This window comes from Aspergillus foveolatus (assembly GCF_047715535.1).
Source record: "Aspergillus foveolatus strain CBS 279.81 unplaced genomic scaffold BDW70scaffold_15, whole genome shotgun sequence".
NCBI classification, from domain to species: Eukaryota; Fungi; Ascomycota; class Eurotiomycetes; order Eurotiales; family Aspergillaceae; genus Aspergillus; species Aspergillus foveolatus.
This window is the reverse complement of record NW_027396079.1, coordinates 103,243-117,415: the sequence shown is the minus strand read 5'-3', so window position 1 is coordinate 117,415 and position 14,173 is coordinate 103,243. Positions and strand designations below refer to the sequence as shown.

Sequence of the window (14,173 nt, the reverse complement as noted above, 5' to 3'; positions counted from 1 at the left end):
ATGAGCCGTCTTCCGTCTCCTGTACTCCCCAACTATCATCATTGTAACCGAGCATAAGCTGGGAGTGCAGATAGAGATATCACAACTTCGCCCAATAGCCCCCTCTATGGAGTCAAATCTTGGATCTGGATGTCGATTTCCAGGACAACCTGCCCACACGAGTCTTTATGCTACATATCTCCTGGGTTGTTGGTAGCTACGAGGACCACGCAGCGGCATTGAAACCCAGAGTCTTGAGAGGGGAACAGTACATCTTCGCGACAGGAAATAAAAGGGAAGAGAAGCGGTGGGACCTGTAGCGGCAGGGGAAGGCTGTTAAAGCAGCGGGTGTCAATGCTTTTCCTGAAGAGGTATGCGCTATATCGCAAGCGGCAGTCCAATACCCCCGAAGTAGGCGGTGTAAATTGGCAGAATAACGCCTCAATGAGGGTTGTTTTCGACGCCCGCTAACAAACATACGGGTGGCTAGCGCGTCTTGGGATCTCGTCTAAGGTCACATGACCAGGAGCCCACAGAGCTCGACTGAGCTATTCCACAAACGCACTAGCGTCAACAGATTTTCGAAAGATCCCAAGCGTCGGTTGAAAAAACTCGATTGCAACAACGACGAGCTCCACGGCCATCCCCGAAAATTGACTGCCAGTGCGGGCGTGATATTTTCGAGATTCCTTTTCTGAACGACGTCTCCTCATCCCATCTGACGCTCATCGCGCTTTCGAGTGACCTTCTACCGTCCGAACCTTTCTCGAAAGCTCTTGCGGTAGCCTCTTCCCACGGCTCCGATCTTCAATAAACCTACCAACACAACCTCAATTCACATATCATAATGGCTTTCGGTGGTCCTCGAGGAGGAGGTCGCGGTGGACCTCGTGGTGGTGGTGGTGGTCGCGGTGCTCCCCGTGGCGGCGCTGGTGGCCGTGGTGGTGGTCGAGGTTTGTGACCGACCTACAATTACAGGGACGTTGGAGGATGCTAGTTTGCTGTGCTTTCGTATTTCACTCTGGCTACAGTGTCTACGGACGCTTTTGCCTAGGAAATCTTTGAGCTACAATGCGACGCGGCATCCTTAAGAGTTCCCTTCACGAACTGGCGCTAATTCGTTTCTTCGTTGACTTCAGGTGGCTTCGGCGGTGCTCCCCGTGGTCGTGGAGGCGGTCGTGGTGCTCCTCGCGGTGGCCGTGGTGGCCGCGGTGGTCGCGGCGGTGGCCGTGGTGGTGCTAAGGGCGGTGCTAAGGGTGGTGCCAAGGTCATCATTGTAAGTTGATTTCCAGGCTGTTATGGTAACCTAGCATTTGTTGACCAGGATCTCTAGGAACCTCACCGTCACGCCGGTGTTTTCGTTGCCCGCGGTGGTAAGGAAGATTTGCTCGTCACCAAGAACTTGACTCCCGGCGAGGCTGTCTACGGTGAGAAGCGCATTGCTGTTGAGTCTCCTGCGGGAGAGGATGGTGCCGTTACCAAGACCGAGTACCGTGTCTGGAACCCCTTCCGTAGTAAGCTGGCTGCCGGTATTCTCGGTGGTCTGGATGATATCTACATGCGCCCCGGCTCCAAGGTGCTCTACCTTGGTTCCGCCAGCGGTACATCCGTCAGTCACGTCGCTGATATCGTTGGACCGACCGGAAACGTCTACGCTGTCGAATTCTCCCACCGTTCTGGCCGTGACCTGATCGGCATGGCTACTCACCGCACCAACGTCATCCCCATTGTTGAGGACGCCCGTCACCCTCTGCGCTACCGTATGCTCGTCCCCATGGTCGACGTTATCTTCGCCGACGTTGCCCAGCCTGACCAGGCCCGTATTGTCGGCCTGAACGCCCACATGTTCCTCAAGTCTGGCGGTGGTGTCATCATCTCCGTCAAGGCCAGCTGTATCGACAGCACAGCCAAGCCTGAGGTTGTGTTCGCCCGCGAGGTCCAGAAGATGAGAGATGAGAAGATCAAGCCCAAGGAGCAGCTGACTTTGGAGCCCTTCGAGCGAGACCACTGTATCGTCTCTGGTATCTACAATCGTTCGTCGTAAAAGCCAAAAGCAGGGTCCTTTATAACGGTTTTTCTTTTTCCTTCTCATGTCTTAATCTTGTGCTCTGTCCTGGCGTCGAGTGTGCTACGATTTTTCTTGATCTGTTTCGCTTTTTGTTCAATGTCAGGAATTTAGATGTGTTTCTGGACATGTAACGTGCATGGAGTTAATTCATTTTCTCTCTTCAATCTCCAAGGCCTGGTATCCGAGTAATCATGTGCCGTAGTCCAATATCTCGGACTTACGCCGGTCCCCAACCTGTATCACACCAGCTCGGTTGTCGGACTGTTGCCCGACCAATTCGCCTTCGGAATTGTTGCGGGACGTTCATTGACACCGGCTAATCACAGTCCATTTTCTACGCAGTGGAAGGATACCTAGGTGGCCATAGGGGTGCAGAGCGGGGATAAATCCTGGGGATGCCCCGCAGGATACCTAAGTATTTAAAGAAGACCGTGGAAGACTCAACCCAGCACATTGCCTTTGCAATTCGTCTGTCATCTTCTGCCACTCTTCAATTCTTCCTTTACGCGTTAGATATCCAAGATGTCTGTCCTTATTACCGGCGCAGGCGGCTACGTCGGCCAGGAGCTGGCGTCTGCCCTCCTTGCCAGCTCCCCAGATTTGACTGTGACCCTGGCAGACGTCGTGGCCCCCGTCATCCCTGCATCTGCAGCGCAACATGCATCGCGAACAAAGTGTATTCAAGCCGATCTTACTTCACCGAAAGTAGTCGACGAACTCTTCACCTCGTCCAACCGCTATGACACGATCTACCTCCTACATGGAATCATGTCCAGCGGCGCCGAGGCCAACTTCGAGCTTGGAATGCGTGTCAACTTCGACGCAACTCGGTATATCTTCGACAGGCTCCGCGCCGTCCAACCCGGGGTCAAAGTCGTCTTTACCTCTAGCCTAGCGGTCTACGGACTTGCGCCCAAGGGCTTCGTGATTGACGAGACAAACTTCCCACCCGTACCCTCGTCATCCTACGGCACACAGAAGCTTATGATCGAACTGCTACTCAACGACTACTCTCGTCGTGGGTTCATCGACGGTCGCGCCGTCCGTCTCCCCACGGTGACTGTACGAGCCGGGAAACCAACGCAAGCGGCGAGTAGCTTCGCGAGCGGAATTATCCGAGAGCCATTTCACGGCGAGAAGGCGATTCTGCCGGTTAGCAAGGACACAGAGATGTGGATCTGTTCCCCGTATACGGTTGTCAAAAACCTTATCCATGCGGCCACGGTCCCTGCTGAGGCGTTTGGTGATTCCAGGTCTGTCAATCTGCCTGGTCTTGTGGTTAGCGTGCAAGAGATGTTGGATGCCTTGGAGGAAATCGGTGGCAAGGAGAAACGGGCGCTTGTTGAGGAGAAATACGATGCGGATATTGATCGAATTGTGCAGACGTGGTCGCCGCACTTTAACCCGGCCCGAGCACTGAGTTTAGGATTCTCGGAGGATATCTCCATGATTGAGAATGTGCGGCACTATGCTAGTCAGTTCAAGTAGAAATATCAATAGAACAACTTGAATTGGAATAATGGAGGCTTTGTTGATAGTAGTTGATCGGAATGATGTAGTGGTGTCTAAACTAGGTGGCTCTGTTAGGCCATAGGAAAGTGTCGGAGCGGTCTTGGAAAAGCAAGTCATGTGATTGGCTGACTGGCTGGCGAACAATTTGACGACTCCCGAACTTCAACCTCGCAACTCCAGGGTCGCAGGCTCATCATCCCCTACTCTACCTCCCCCTCTCTCCACATCCACTATTTATCCCTCACAATGGCTTCCCGGCGCCTAGCGTACAACTTCAACCAGGCTCTGCGCAGTCGCGCCGCCCTGAAGTCCATCCAGCCCGTCAAGCGTGGCTTTGCTTCTCCCGTCGCTCTCCCGTCGACCACTCAGTCCACCACCCTCTCCAACGGTTTCACGGTACGACGACGCATTGGCTCTTTGAGATTGTATCCTGGCTTTGCTAACGACTATAGATCGCCACTGAATACTCGCCATGGGCGCAGACATCGACCGTCGGCGTCTGGATCGATGCCGGTAGCCGAGCAGAGACTGACAAGACCAACGGAACCGCGCACTTCCTAGAGCACCTTGCCTTCAAGGTGTGTTTTTCCAAAAAACTACTGTTGAACAATCTCTAACAGGTCATAGGGCACCAGCAAGCGCTCGCAGCACCAGCTGGAGCTCGAGATTGAGAACATGGGTGCTCACCTCAACGCCTACACATCGGTACGCTCGGATTGATGGAACGAACAATGGTTTTGCGTCATTGCAAACTAACAATGTTTTTAGAGGGAGAACACTGTCTACTACGCCAAGTCTTTCAACAACGATGTCCCCAAGGCCGTCGATATTCTCGCCGATATTCTGCAGAACTCCAAGCTCGAGTCCGCTGCCATTGAGCGTGAGAGGGACGTGATCCTCCGTGAGCAGGAGGAGGTTGACAAGCAGCTGGAGGAAGTTGTCTTCGACCACCTTCACGCTACCGCTTACCAGCACCAGCCCCTTGGCCGCACCATCCTCGGCCCCAAGGAGAACATTCAGACCATCACCCGCGACAACCTGACCGACTACATCAAGACCAACTACACTGCTGACCGCATGGTCCTCGTTGGTGCTGGTGGTATCCCCCACGAGCAACTCGTCAAGCTCGCTGAGCAGCACTTTGGCTCGCTCCCCAGCAAGCCCCCAACCTCCGCCCTTGCCGCCCTCACCGCTGAGCAGAAGCGCCAGCCCGAGTTCATTGGATCCGAGATCCGTATCCGTGATGATACTCTTCCCACTGCTCACATCGCTCTTGCCGTCGAGGGTGTCAGCTGGAAGGACGACGACTACTTCACTGCCCTTGTTGCCCAGGCCATCGTCGGCAACTGGGACCGTGCCATGGGCAACTCCCCCTACCTTGGCAGCAAGCTTAGCTCCTTCGTTGAGCGCAACAACCTTGCCAACAGCTTCATGAGCTTCTCTACCAGCTACAGCGACACTGGGTAAGCACCTTGTCCCGCTTTATTGGCTCTTCGCTAATTATGCAGTCTCTGGGGTATCTACCTTGTCTCTGAGAACATGACCGGTCTTGACGACCTTATTCACTTTGCCCTTCGCGAGTGGTCTCGTCTGTCCTTCAACGTCACCGCGGCCGAGGTTGAGCGCGCCAAGGCCCAGCTCAAGGCTTCCATCCTCCTCTCCCTCGACGGTACCACCGCCATTGCTGAAGACATTGGTCGCCAGATTATCACCACCGGACGCCGTCTCTCCCCTGAGGACATCGAGCGCACAATTGGCCAGATCACCGAGAAGGACGTGATGGACTTTGCCAACCGCAAGCTGTGGGATCAGGATATCGCCATGAGCGCCGTCGGCAGCATCGAGGGTGTCCTCGATTACAACCGTATCCGATCGGACATGAGCCGAAACGCCTACTAAACGCCTAGCTAGAATATGCGGTTTCCTTTGTTTCGCCGACCTGATGCCTTGTTTTGCGAGTGGTGATTTAATAGATAGATACGGTGAGCGAGGAGGATGAAGCTGAAGCGTGTCCTGTACAGTACGCAACTGTCACTGATATATCAAAATGTATTCCTTTGTTCTTGATTCGTGTCTCTTCTGTAGTGCCAAGTTGCCAGTTCTACCCGGTCCTGGTAGCTAACTGCTTTGGTTGATGCTGCACTGCGTAACGCAGAGTGCCTGGCAGGATCTCGCGGAGGGAGCTTAATGCGGGAACTCAGTGTAACTCTTAGAGACTGCATTCGTAACCTATTAAATCCAATTACCACATATAGACGCCAATCCCTTCATCTCGCCGTCAACTTTTTTAGAGTCGATTGTAGCGTGATAGTGCCAAAAACCGCTTCGCATCACCATAAACCACAAATTTATAGGACAGCCCCTTGGCGGCCTTAACAACGATTAGCAGGCTGACGAAACCTTCAGTAATGATATGCATCCGCCCAAATATTCCGAATAAGCGCCTGGGAAAGAGCCCCAGAATCAATAACTGGACATGGATTCCCTCTGGCCATACCGCCATAAACATGAGACCCTCATGCCTTCAATCCCCGCGCAGTGCGTCCCCGAGCATCCTATTTTTGACAGCTACTACAGGCACTCCGGGCCGGCGTACGTGTCATACCAGTGTGATCGTCAAATCGGAGCATTCGCGTCGCTTGCCAGCTAGAAGTGAAGAATCTTGTTTTACCCTTTAACCGGATTGTAACGGTAGGAAGCTCTGATCTATTTTTGCACCCCCATCCTTCACGTGACCCCTGGCTTTCTCGAAGGAAGAATTAAGACTCAAGATAGACCATGACAAAGCCCGTGACGGTCCAAGGCCAGAAACCGAACCACGGGTTGCATCGAAGGTCAGGACCCGTACCCAAAACCCGCGAACTCGCTGTTTAACCGCCAAGAATCATCTTACATGAGATCTCCCAATAGGCTATATGCTCTGCATAAAAATGCTGATTCATTTTATACAGTATGTTTGTGTTGTTTGGCAATCTGCGGGTTACACAAAAGCCCGTACGGGTTCATGGTCTGGGCCCATACCTAAGCCGCAGGTTTAGATAGTGTGCCCAAACCCGACCCGTCACGGGTAGCCCGCGGGTCGTGTCAAGGTCTGCTCAAGAAGCTCGAACTGCTTCGAAAGATTTTATAAGTTGTTCTGCCGCTTGCTGTTTTATTAGTACTAAATATGGTTATTACTATTTATGGCCGGTGTTCATAGTGATTGCATATTTTCTACGAAGTGTGCCACTAGCTTGGCTGTTGCGACGAAGGGGAAAAGAAGTTATAAATAGAACGCACGTAGGCTCAAGACATTTATAACAAGTCATATTCATGTCTAATGTATTAAACTAGACATCGCCTGCGCGGAAACAAACTTGCTTCTCGCGCGCATGCGAGCCCCATACCTATAGGAAACAAAGGGAGTACATGCCAGGAGGGCACCAGCACCCGTGATAACAGACCCTTCACCCCCAACTCCCAACGCAACAAACATGGGCCGAGTGGTTAGCGGAGCTACGGCGCCACATGCTGACCGACAGACCGTCCTGCCATTGCGCTCGCCGTGTAAAGATGGTATGTGTCAGAGAAATACTTGAGGTTCGAGATGAATATAAGGCTCATCGAGGTCGAAAGGAAGGCACCGGCCAGAGTAGGGACAATCCAATGCGTGTGCACAGATGCTGCTAACCAAGAGAACCAAAACATGGTGGACCTCTACATCGGTCATTATTATTCAACAGTAATCTGAAGCTCGACTACGATGTGAAAGAGTCGTGCATGATTGAGGTATGTATTTGGCTGCTGCGGACTTGGTAGAGGGCGTTAAAGGTATACCTCGGCTATAAAACGACAAGCGAGAGTAGGCCGACTGTTCAGATTCACTCTCTTGCATTATTTGCTAGTTTATCAAGTTGACTGGCGTTATGCCGATTCAGCCGTGATTTGTAAGGAAGGTTCTCTCGAACGATCGAGCCTAGTTTTTCATGATAGCCAAGGGAAACAGAGTCAGGGATGAATTTGCGCAATTCCTATCAACAGGAGAGGAGACTTTGGCAGCGTCTAGAACGAGTGATGGATAGAGTGGTATATAAGTGCTCCACCTGTATATCCACGTGGCTGCTCCAGCATCCCTCTAGCATCCTCTCTTTGATATTCGATTACCGAGGCTTTCCCAAACGACCTCTTGGCAGTATTCTCTCATAATGACCAAATATAAATGTCCTCAGCAACATTAACACTCGAGTTTGCTTCTTAGTGAGTAGGCCAATACTATCTTCGCAATCATGCCGTGGCCGTGCGCAGGAACTGGCCTGCTTTACGTGGGCTCCCGGATTAAACCGGAGACTGGCATTACCGAAGAGACATACAACAAATGGTACGACGACGTGCATATACTGCATATCATTGGGACTTCTAGATACAGGAAGATGCTCGCTATGCCATCTCTCCTAGCAATTCCAACAGCCTCAACTGGCCTTGTCTCGCAGTCTATCCGATAAATGATTTGCACTACCTGACGAACGAGGAATTTGCAAATATTCCCTTGGCAGACGAGCTGCTGCCGGGTCCAAGCCATAGCTGTGTAGATTGCGCGGAGTTTGATCAGAGACACTATGCAACTAGTGGCGAGTTCCAGCTTGGAAATTCAGCGTCGGGTACTTTTAAAGGGTCTTCTTTGTGGGACAAGACTATCCCTCCTCATCTCGTCGAATAATTATATCTGGTATCTCTGACATTTCTAGCCCAAGAAATCACCCAGGAGCTGGTTGTCGTTCATTTCGACCCTCTGGCAAAAGTTGCAAGGGAAACGGACCCGACAAAGGTGCAAGGCTGGTACCTCCAACAACAACACCAGGACATCAACCAGCACGTGCATATAATAGACTGATTCTGGCCCGCCGATTAACGAAGACGATCCGGGAAAGCCGCTTTCATTTATTGCTTTGGTGAGCACCCTCGCTGATCGTCCTAGTACAGTCGTTCTCGTTCATGCAATGCTGACCTCTTTGTGTAGCATCTAGCCCCGGAGAGCGGAAGCATTCAACAGCTCATTGCGGTACTGCAACCATTCTCGGTCAATGTAGCTCTATATAACCTACGGAAGAAGTTTGGCCCCTGAGACACATAGGAGTGCATGACTTACACGATGTCCATGATAGCAATTCAGATCCGCCTGGATATATATGCCTATTGGAGAACTTCTGCTATCCCACCATTCGGGCAGAGATAGTAGTACAGAGTTGATATCTGTCTTTAGCCCACACGTGTTAACTGGAATTATCATGCATAATGTAGATCGAGAGCAATAGGCTGGACTGCTGGGTGGTACGGGGCTAGACAAGCAAACATGGCAATGTAATCCAAGATTAGATGTTATATTACTGCCGTAAATTGGTGCACTTGAGCATTTGGCGGAATATGCCCTGCAGCGTCCTGCGCATTGTGTATTGCTCACATAAATCTCGGTAAATGATGGCGGGGTCGCAAAGAAGTGTTAGCACCCAACCAGAGCGTTGGATGCATAAGGCAGTACTGGGCTGCCTCTTGGAACCCCGTCGTACCAAACGGTCTGCAAACAGTGTAGAAGGTTCTTAATAACTTCGAGAAGAACCATGCTATACACAGAACGGGCAACTAGGAAGAGACCTTACATCCGATTGATGAAGGTAGGTTATATATGTACACGACCTGTACAATGACAGTTCTAAGTCTCAGCTGTTCTATTTACATGCCTCAACAGTGCTCTTCGTATTCTCAAATATGCCCAAGCGACCAATAATACTCAATAATCTTCCCCGTCTCGTCCTGCTGGTAGGCCGGCGGTTTCGCCAGCATGACGTGCTCCCCATGCAGCTCGTAAACATGCCCCGTAATGTCTCGGGGTCTCGATAAGCATATTTACCGCTTTGACGATCGTCAACAGGGGCGTTGTGAAGAGATTCTTATTTACCTTATTATTGGTCGAGAAGCTCGTCATACGGGGCCCGGCGCAAACGCGTTGATCTGGATCTGCAAGTCGGGGGGAGCCAGCGGCTGTCCGAGCGACCCGCGACCGGAGAAGTCTTACGACGGCGTGTTTACTTGCTGTGTATAAAGGTAGTGTTGAGAAGGGACAGAGGCCGGCGTTCGACGAGGTGCAGATGATCTGCCCGCGTAGTGTGATGAAGGACCCCGACGGGGCTTGGGGCGCGTTCTTGGCCATGTAATGAACGGCGAGATTGATTGCTAGAATTGAGAATCCGAGAATCAGTACGGTTGGTCGGGAACCGATTATCGCCAAACAGGATGCAACTGTTTCTCACAGTAGATAGCTTCATTTACATTCACATCAACAACCCCAAGGCTCGGCTCCTGCAGCTTTGTCACATCGGCCCCGTAGATTGGCTCCTTCTCAAATATGCCGGCATTTGCGAAGACTACATCAATTCGTCCATGCTTGCTGTGTACCCTCTCGAAGGCAGCGGCCTGGCTGGCCCAAGAGCCGCTGCATTGCATTCAATGAACGACACGGGGGCGTTAGGGAACTCCGCTGTGAGCTTCTCCACTGCACTGCCATTGGTCCGCTGTTTGCATTGTTGTCGAGCATAACGACATGCGCGTCTCCCTTTTCCCAGGAAATATCGGCAAATCTCGAAGCCGATGCCGAACGCGCCCCCTAGGAAGCGTTGATTCGGTCACCATATGCGCGGTACTGCAAGAATTAACAACTGCGTACCTGCTACAAGAACAACTGTAGACATTGCGAGAGAAATAGTTGAGAAGTATCTTGGAACAATTGTCCGCAGCGGTGGTCGAACAGATAGTCTTCCTTCCTTGCTGCGGGGTCCATGGCAGTTATGCGGCAGAGGGAGCTAAACACGTTATCCCGCATTGAGCGTCACATTGAGCGCGCTGCCCCTTAAGGGCCACATTATACGCGCCTTTTGGTAAGCCGCCGTGGAAAGGGTGGGGATACGGGTTTTGATACCAAGCCGTCGAACTGAAGGGGTCGACCATGACCGAACCCTAACCCGAACCTGGGGACTACAATTACCAAAAGCCGCTAACCCGTGCGGGTTAGCGGGTCAGCGGGCAGCCCACGGCTTAACAGCCAAGAACCAATCATATAATCTACAAATTTGGCTATTTTTCCTACAAGCAAATTCTAATCTATCTAGATTATCATAAATATAAATATATGGAGTGTCAGACTAAAGGTAATTCAAAGAATAATCTAAAAGAATGAATGTCTGATTCTTCCAACCCAGCTCTATACGGCAGTTAAATACATAAGAAATAATAAGCATCCAAGCCTAATACGGCATTGGAAGAGACATAACTTTTGAGCCGTGGAAATAGCAGAAATCTCTGCATAAGCATCGGCGAGCTGGAACTTGCAGTTCAATACCCAAAATAGGAAAGTTCCATATATGACTAGCTGTCACATACGGTCGACATATTCATTACTTCGTCCAACAATACACATCTACCTACTGAGTCCCAGGCTTGTTAGACATCATCCGGATATGGAGCTACCTTAATATTGATTTGCCGCCCGCTAATGAGCTAAAGGATCACGCTCATGCAGCGTTGTAGAGCATAAATCATATGGGAGTTTGGTCTCTAGACGTATGATGTGTCGCATACAACGTGTCGATTAATGTACTGTTCATTGTCGTTCAATTCAACCACTGTCACTCCAAGTGCGAGAGGAGGAAGAGTTTGGAATTATTCTATCTGCACACCACTTCGATGTCCATTTCATCTTCATCTATAAACGCCCCTTATCCTCCCGGGCCGCGCGAACCACCTCTTGCTGTATTCATGTTGCAGCCAAGACCCCGTCCGCCGTCCAAACATGCTGCGTCACAACACCTCTCTCGTCCCCTGTCCAAGGACAACCCATCTTTGAAAGAAGCTACTCATCTGCCCGGATATGATGATGGTTATGGAAGAAGATGGTATAATTCAAAGACAACAACATGCCAAAGCGTCTGGGAACCGTCCGTCCTTCCGCTCGAGCCGCTTCTTCGTTGGCCCTGACTTCATCCCGCCCTCAGCCCTGAAGCCATTCTTCCATCCGCAGGCGCTCTACCTCACTGCCGTAAAATCCCTCGCGGGTGTGCTTGATAAATTCTGGTGTCGAGTACTGAACGAGTCTGTGTACACGGAACACCGTGTTGATGAAATCCGAATTAGACATGTATGCTAGCGCGTCGATATGTGCTCGCTGACTGACTACTTGCGCATGGCTGGCCCTCGGTGAGTTGCTGTGTCTTGATCACCAGACTGCTGGTGGCCGACAATAGACCCATGGGCCGGTATCCACTGCATATCCAGAAGTAACCGTTTCGAAAGGTTCTTCCGTGTCATGGCATAGGTTTGCGACCGTAATATTTCCCGGTGGTCTTGTGCCAACTGGCGGGCGAACTGCAGCCGTGAGGACTAGCGAGCTCTGCGTAGCCATCTTCTGAAAAGACACCATAGTAGTGAAAAAACATGCGTCGCCTTGAAAGACTCGAACACTTGGAGTGATATTGTTCCTCCCTGTCTCGGATCCTCTCGACTGAATAGCGCACCGGCAGATTTGAGTTGCCCGCGAGCAGGAAATGGCAATGCATACTGTGCACGACGAAATCGGGAGCGACAGTTTCGTACGCTGCATTCAGACATTGCGCAGTAGCGGCTCCGCCGTAGATTCCCTGTGTGCCAGGGGGATGCCATATCGGATTCACATTCGTGTATGTGTCTAGACTAATATCAGGAGCAGGTGTAATGGCACAGCACTTCGCTATAAGTGAGATGCAAGCTCCAGCAGCAAACGCGGGTTTCATTGTTGCCAAACACACGTGTTTGAACACGTGTGTGTCCTTGGATAAAAGATTGTGATAACTGTCTTTGACTTCGAGGAATGGCAATGGCACTCGTTCCAGTCAACGTGTCAGTATAGGTCTCCCGCAGAGCCCAAAGAAACATCACTTGCCAATTTCAAGAACTTCACTCGGCGTGTCTGCAGAGGATCGTTCTGTTACGTTCTCAGACGGTCCAAGGTCTAGTGTTCGTTTTGAGCGAGGGCCCTTCATTTAGTCTAAGTCCGCGTTGAGCCGCGCGAGCTTTTTTTTCCGGCGCGCGCGGTTAGGTCCATTTAGGGAGCTCTTTTGCTAAAGTGCTTTTGGAGACTCTTTTTGGATTGCAGTGTTGTAATGATAGCTAGTAACTAGCAATGGTACTTGAGCGCGTGGGTAACACATACAGTGTTGATAGAGATTTTTGACCTTTGGGGATACCAACAGAGGTACATTTGCGCCTGGAAATTGGTGGAACATAGTAGCGGCTTACAAGCGTGATTCAACAATCTTTCTTTAAGAAACTGTTGTGAAAAGGAGCCAGGGGGCCGCGCCGGAGGTTAGTCTTGTTTGCGCTCCTGAACACGTGACTCTAGAACCCTAGCTAGTTTCGGGTCAACTTTGTACTCTGTACTCTTATTACTGAGACCAAAAATGAAGAGATATGCTTATAAGGCGGGACCATACGACTAAGGGTCAGTTTGCTGGTAAACAAAAAAGTTCCTCCGCCGTCGCTTCCGGCCCATTCCTCTCGACTGCAGCTGCCTTGCTATGCTAGATTTCTCCAGTTCAAGCTATAGCTACAATAGATACAATTTGTCTGCCAAATCGAGACAGGGCCTCCACCTTAAATGGAACAAGAACCGCAGCCTTCCCAGACAGAGGTTGACGAAGGGTACTACGACGGGACAGCGACACAAACGGCAGTCCCGATCTCCAGCGTTTCGCAATTCGAACCAATAGCCGGGTTCCATTTATTGAGCTAGACAAATGTGATCCCATAGTCCTCTTCAAGCTGGACGCAGGAATCGCCTTTGACGATATTTGTGGCATCTGTTGGAGTTGGAGACCGCTCCGGCTGCGTTGGCCTTGCTGGAAAAGTGTTGGTTCATGACTCTGCTATTCCTTCCACGCGGTATGCGTAGCCGAGCAGAGGTTAGTACAGCTGCTACCTACATCACGGCAGTATATCAGATGAACCAGACCAGCTCAGTTATCTAATTTTGGAAAAGCGGAAAAGCCTGTCGCTACCACATCTTTCTGTTGCCTCGACATGTGGGTATTGGGACCATTTCTACCGCCTAATTCAAGGCTACTACACTTTGACACAAACACGATTTAGACGAGTAGTAAGTCAGGACGATACCAAAGGCCTCTCGCTATATTCTGCTAATAGACACATCGGTTCTATGGTGGTAGGTAACACCAATCAGGTGCGGTGCCACAAATAAAACAGTCTACTCTGACATAAGAGCTGGAGTCTCCAAACTCAATATAGCCAGTGGTTGAGTCGCTGTGACGAGAAGCGGGGTTGTTGAATCAGTAGGTCCAGCAGTTTTCGTGTCAATGTATACCGCGCGCCTAGTAGTTTTCTCAAGTCCATCATACAGAGCGGAATCACAGTCACCATCAGCAACCCATGACAATCACTATATAAATGGCAGGCTGTAAAATGTACGGCATAACCAAGTCCAGTGTCTGGCGAGCGACGTTTGGAGATAAGAGAGGTGGAATACTAGGAATCGCAACTGTGGAGTTTAGATTTTTTCATAAAAAATATTAATTGCTGGCGTTGCTGCTGTGCTTA

The 14,173-nt window shown here is 50.8% G+C and overlaps 5 protein-coding genes across 5 annotated transcripts; 3 read left to right on the top strand and 2 right to left on the bottom strand.

Annotated features, from left to right (window-relative positions):
* The first annotated feature begins 530 nt into the window (after window positions 1-530).
* Window positions 531-2,218, top strand: BDW70DRAFT_133333 (rRNA 2'-O-methyltransferase fibrillarin family protein). The gene is made up of 3 exons (XM_073736313.1): window positions 531-932; window positions 1,119-1,255; window positions 1,313-2,218. Exons 1-3 carry the CDS (start codon window positions 827-829, stop codon window positions 2,021-2,023), a joined length of 954 nt encoding a protein of 317 aa, XP_073597397.1. The 5' UTR covers window positions 531-826; the 3' UTR covers window positions 2,024-2,218.
* Window positions 2,219-2,569: 351 nt separating this feature from the next.
* Window positions 2,570-5,458, top strand: BDW70DRAFT_149128 (bifunctional SDR family oxidoreductase/M16 family metallopeptidase; the record flags this gene model as incomplete). The annotated part of the gene is made up of 6 exons (XM_073738963.1): window positions 2,570-3,531; window positions 3,748-3,955; window positions 4,012-4,137; window positions 4,187-4,264; window positions 4,328-5,022; window positions 5,068-5,458. 6 exons carry the CDS (start codon window positions 2,570-2,572, stop codon window positions 5,456-5,458), a joined length of 2,460 nt encoding a protein of 819 aa, XP_073597396.1.
* Window positions 5,459-9,295: 3,837 nt separating this feature from the next.
* BDW70DRAFT_149127 (uncharacterized protein) lies at window positions 9,296-10,281 on the bottom strand (the record flags this gene model as incomplete). Its single annotated transcript, XM_073738962.1, has 6 exons — window positions 9,296-9,425; window positions 9,537-9,574; window positions 9,609-9,766; window positions 9,844-10,010; window positions 10,046-10,196; window positions 10,257-10,281. 6 exons carry the CDS (start codon window positions 10,279-10,281, stop codon window positions 9,296-9,298), a joined length of 669 nt encoding a protein of 222 aa, XP_073597395.1.
* Window positions 10,282-11,280: 999 nt separating this feature from the next.
* BDW70DRAFT_25047 (uncharacterized protein) lies at window positions 11,281-11,810 on the top strand. Its single transcript, XM_073743595.1, has one exon. The coding sequence runs from the start codon at window positions 11,457-11,459 to the stop codon at window positions 11,730-11,732; it is 276 nt and encodes a 91-aa protein (XP_073597394.1). The 5' UTR covers window positions 11,281-11,456; the 3' UTR covers window positions 11,733-11,810.
* On the bottom strand, window positions 11,281-12,873 carry BDW70DRAFT_133327 (HotDog domain-containing protein). The gene has a single exon (XM_073736312.1). It carries the CDS (start codon window positions 12,352-12,354, stop codon window positions 11,890-11,892), a length of 465 nt encoding a protein of 154 aa, XP_073597393.1. The 5' UTR covers window positions 12,355-12,873; the 3' UTR covers window positions 11,281-11,889.
* Window positions 12,874-14,173: the final 1,300 nt, after the last annotated feature.

Excerpts from the sequence above, each read along its gene's own strand:
- BDW70DRAFT_133327 (XM_073736312.1), bottom strand. The coding sequence starts at position 12,354 with ATGAAACCCGCGTTTGCTGCTGGAGCTTGCATCTCACTTATAGCGAAG.
- BDW70DRAFT_133333 (XM_073736313.1), top strand. The coding sequence starts at position 827 with ATGGCTTTCGGTGGTCCTCGAGGAGGAGGTCGCGGTGGACCTCGTGGT. Across the intron at positions 933-1,118 it reads TGGCCGTGGTGGTGGTCGAG|GTGGCTTCGGCGGTGCTCCC; the intron begins GTTTGTGACCGA and ends CGTTGACTTCAG. Across the intron at positions 1,256-1,312 it reads GTGGTGCCAAGGTCATCATT|GAACCTCACCGTCACGCCGG; the intron begins GTAAGTTGATTT and ends CAGGATCTCTAG.
- BDW70DRAFT_25047 (XM_073743595.1), top strand. The coding sequence starts at position 11,457 with ATGATGATGGTTATGGAAGAAGATGGTATAATTCAAAGACAACAACAT.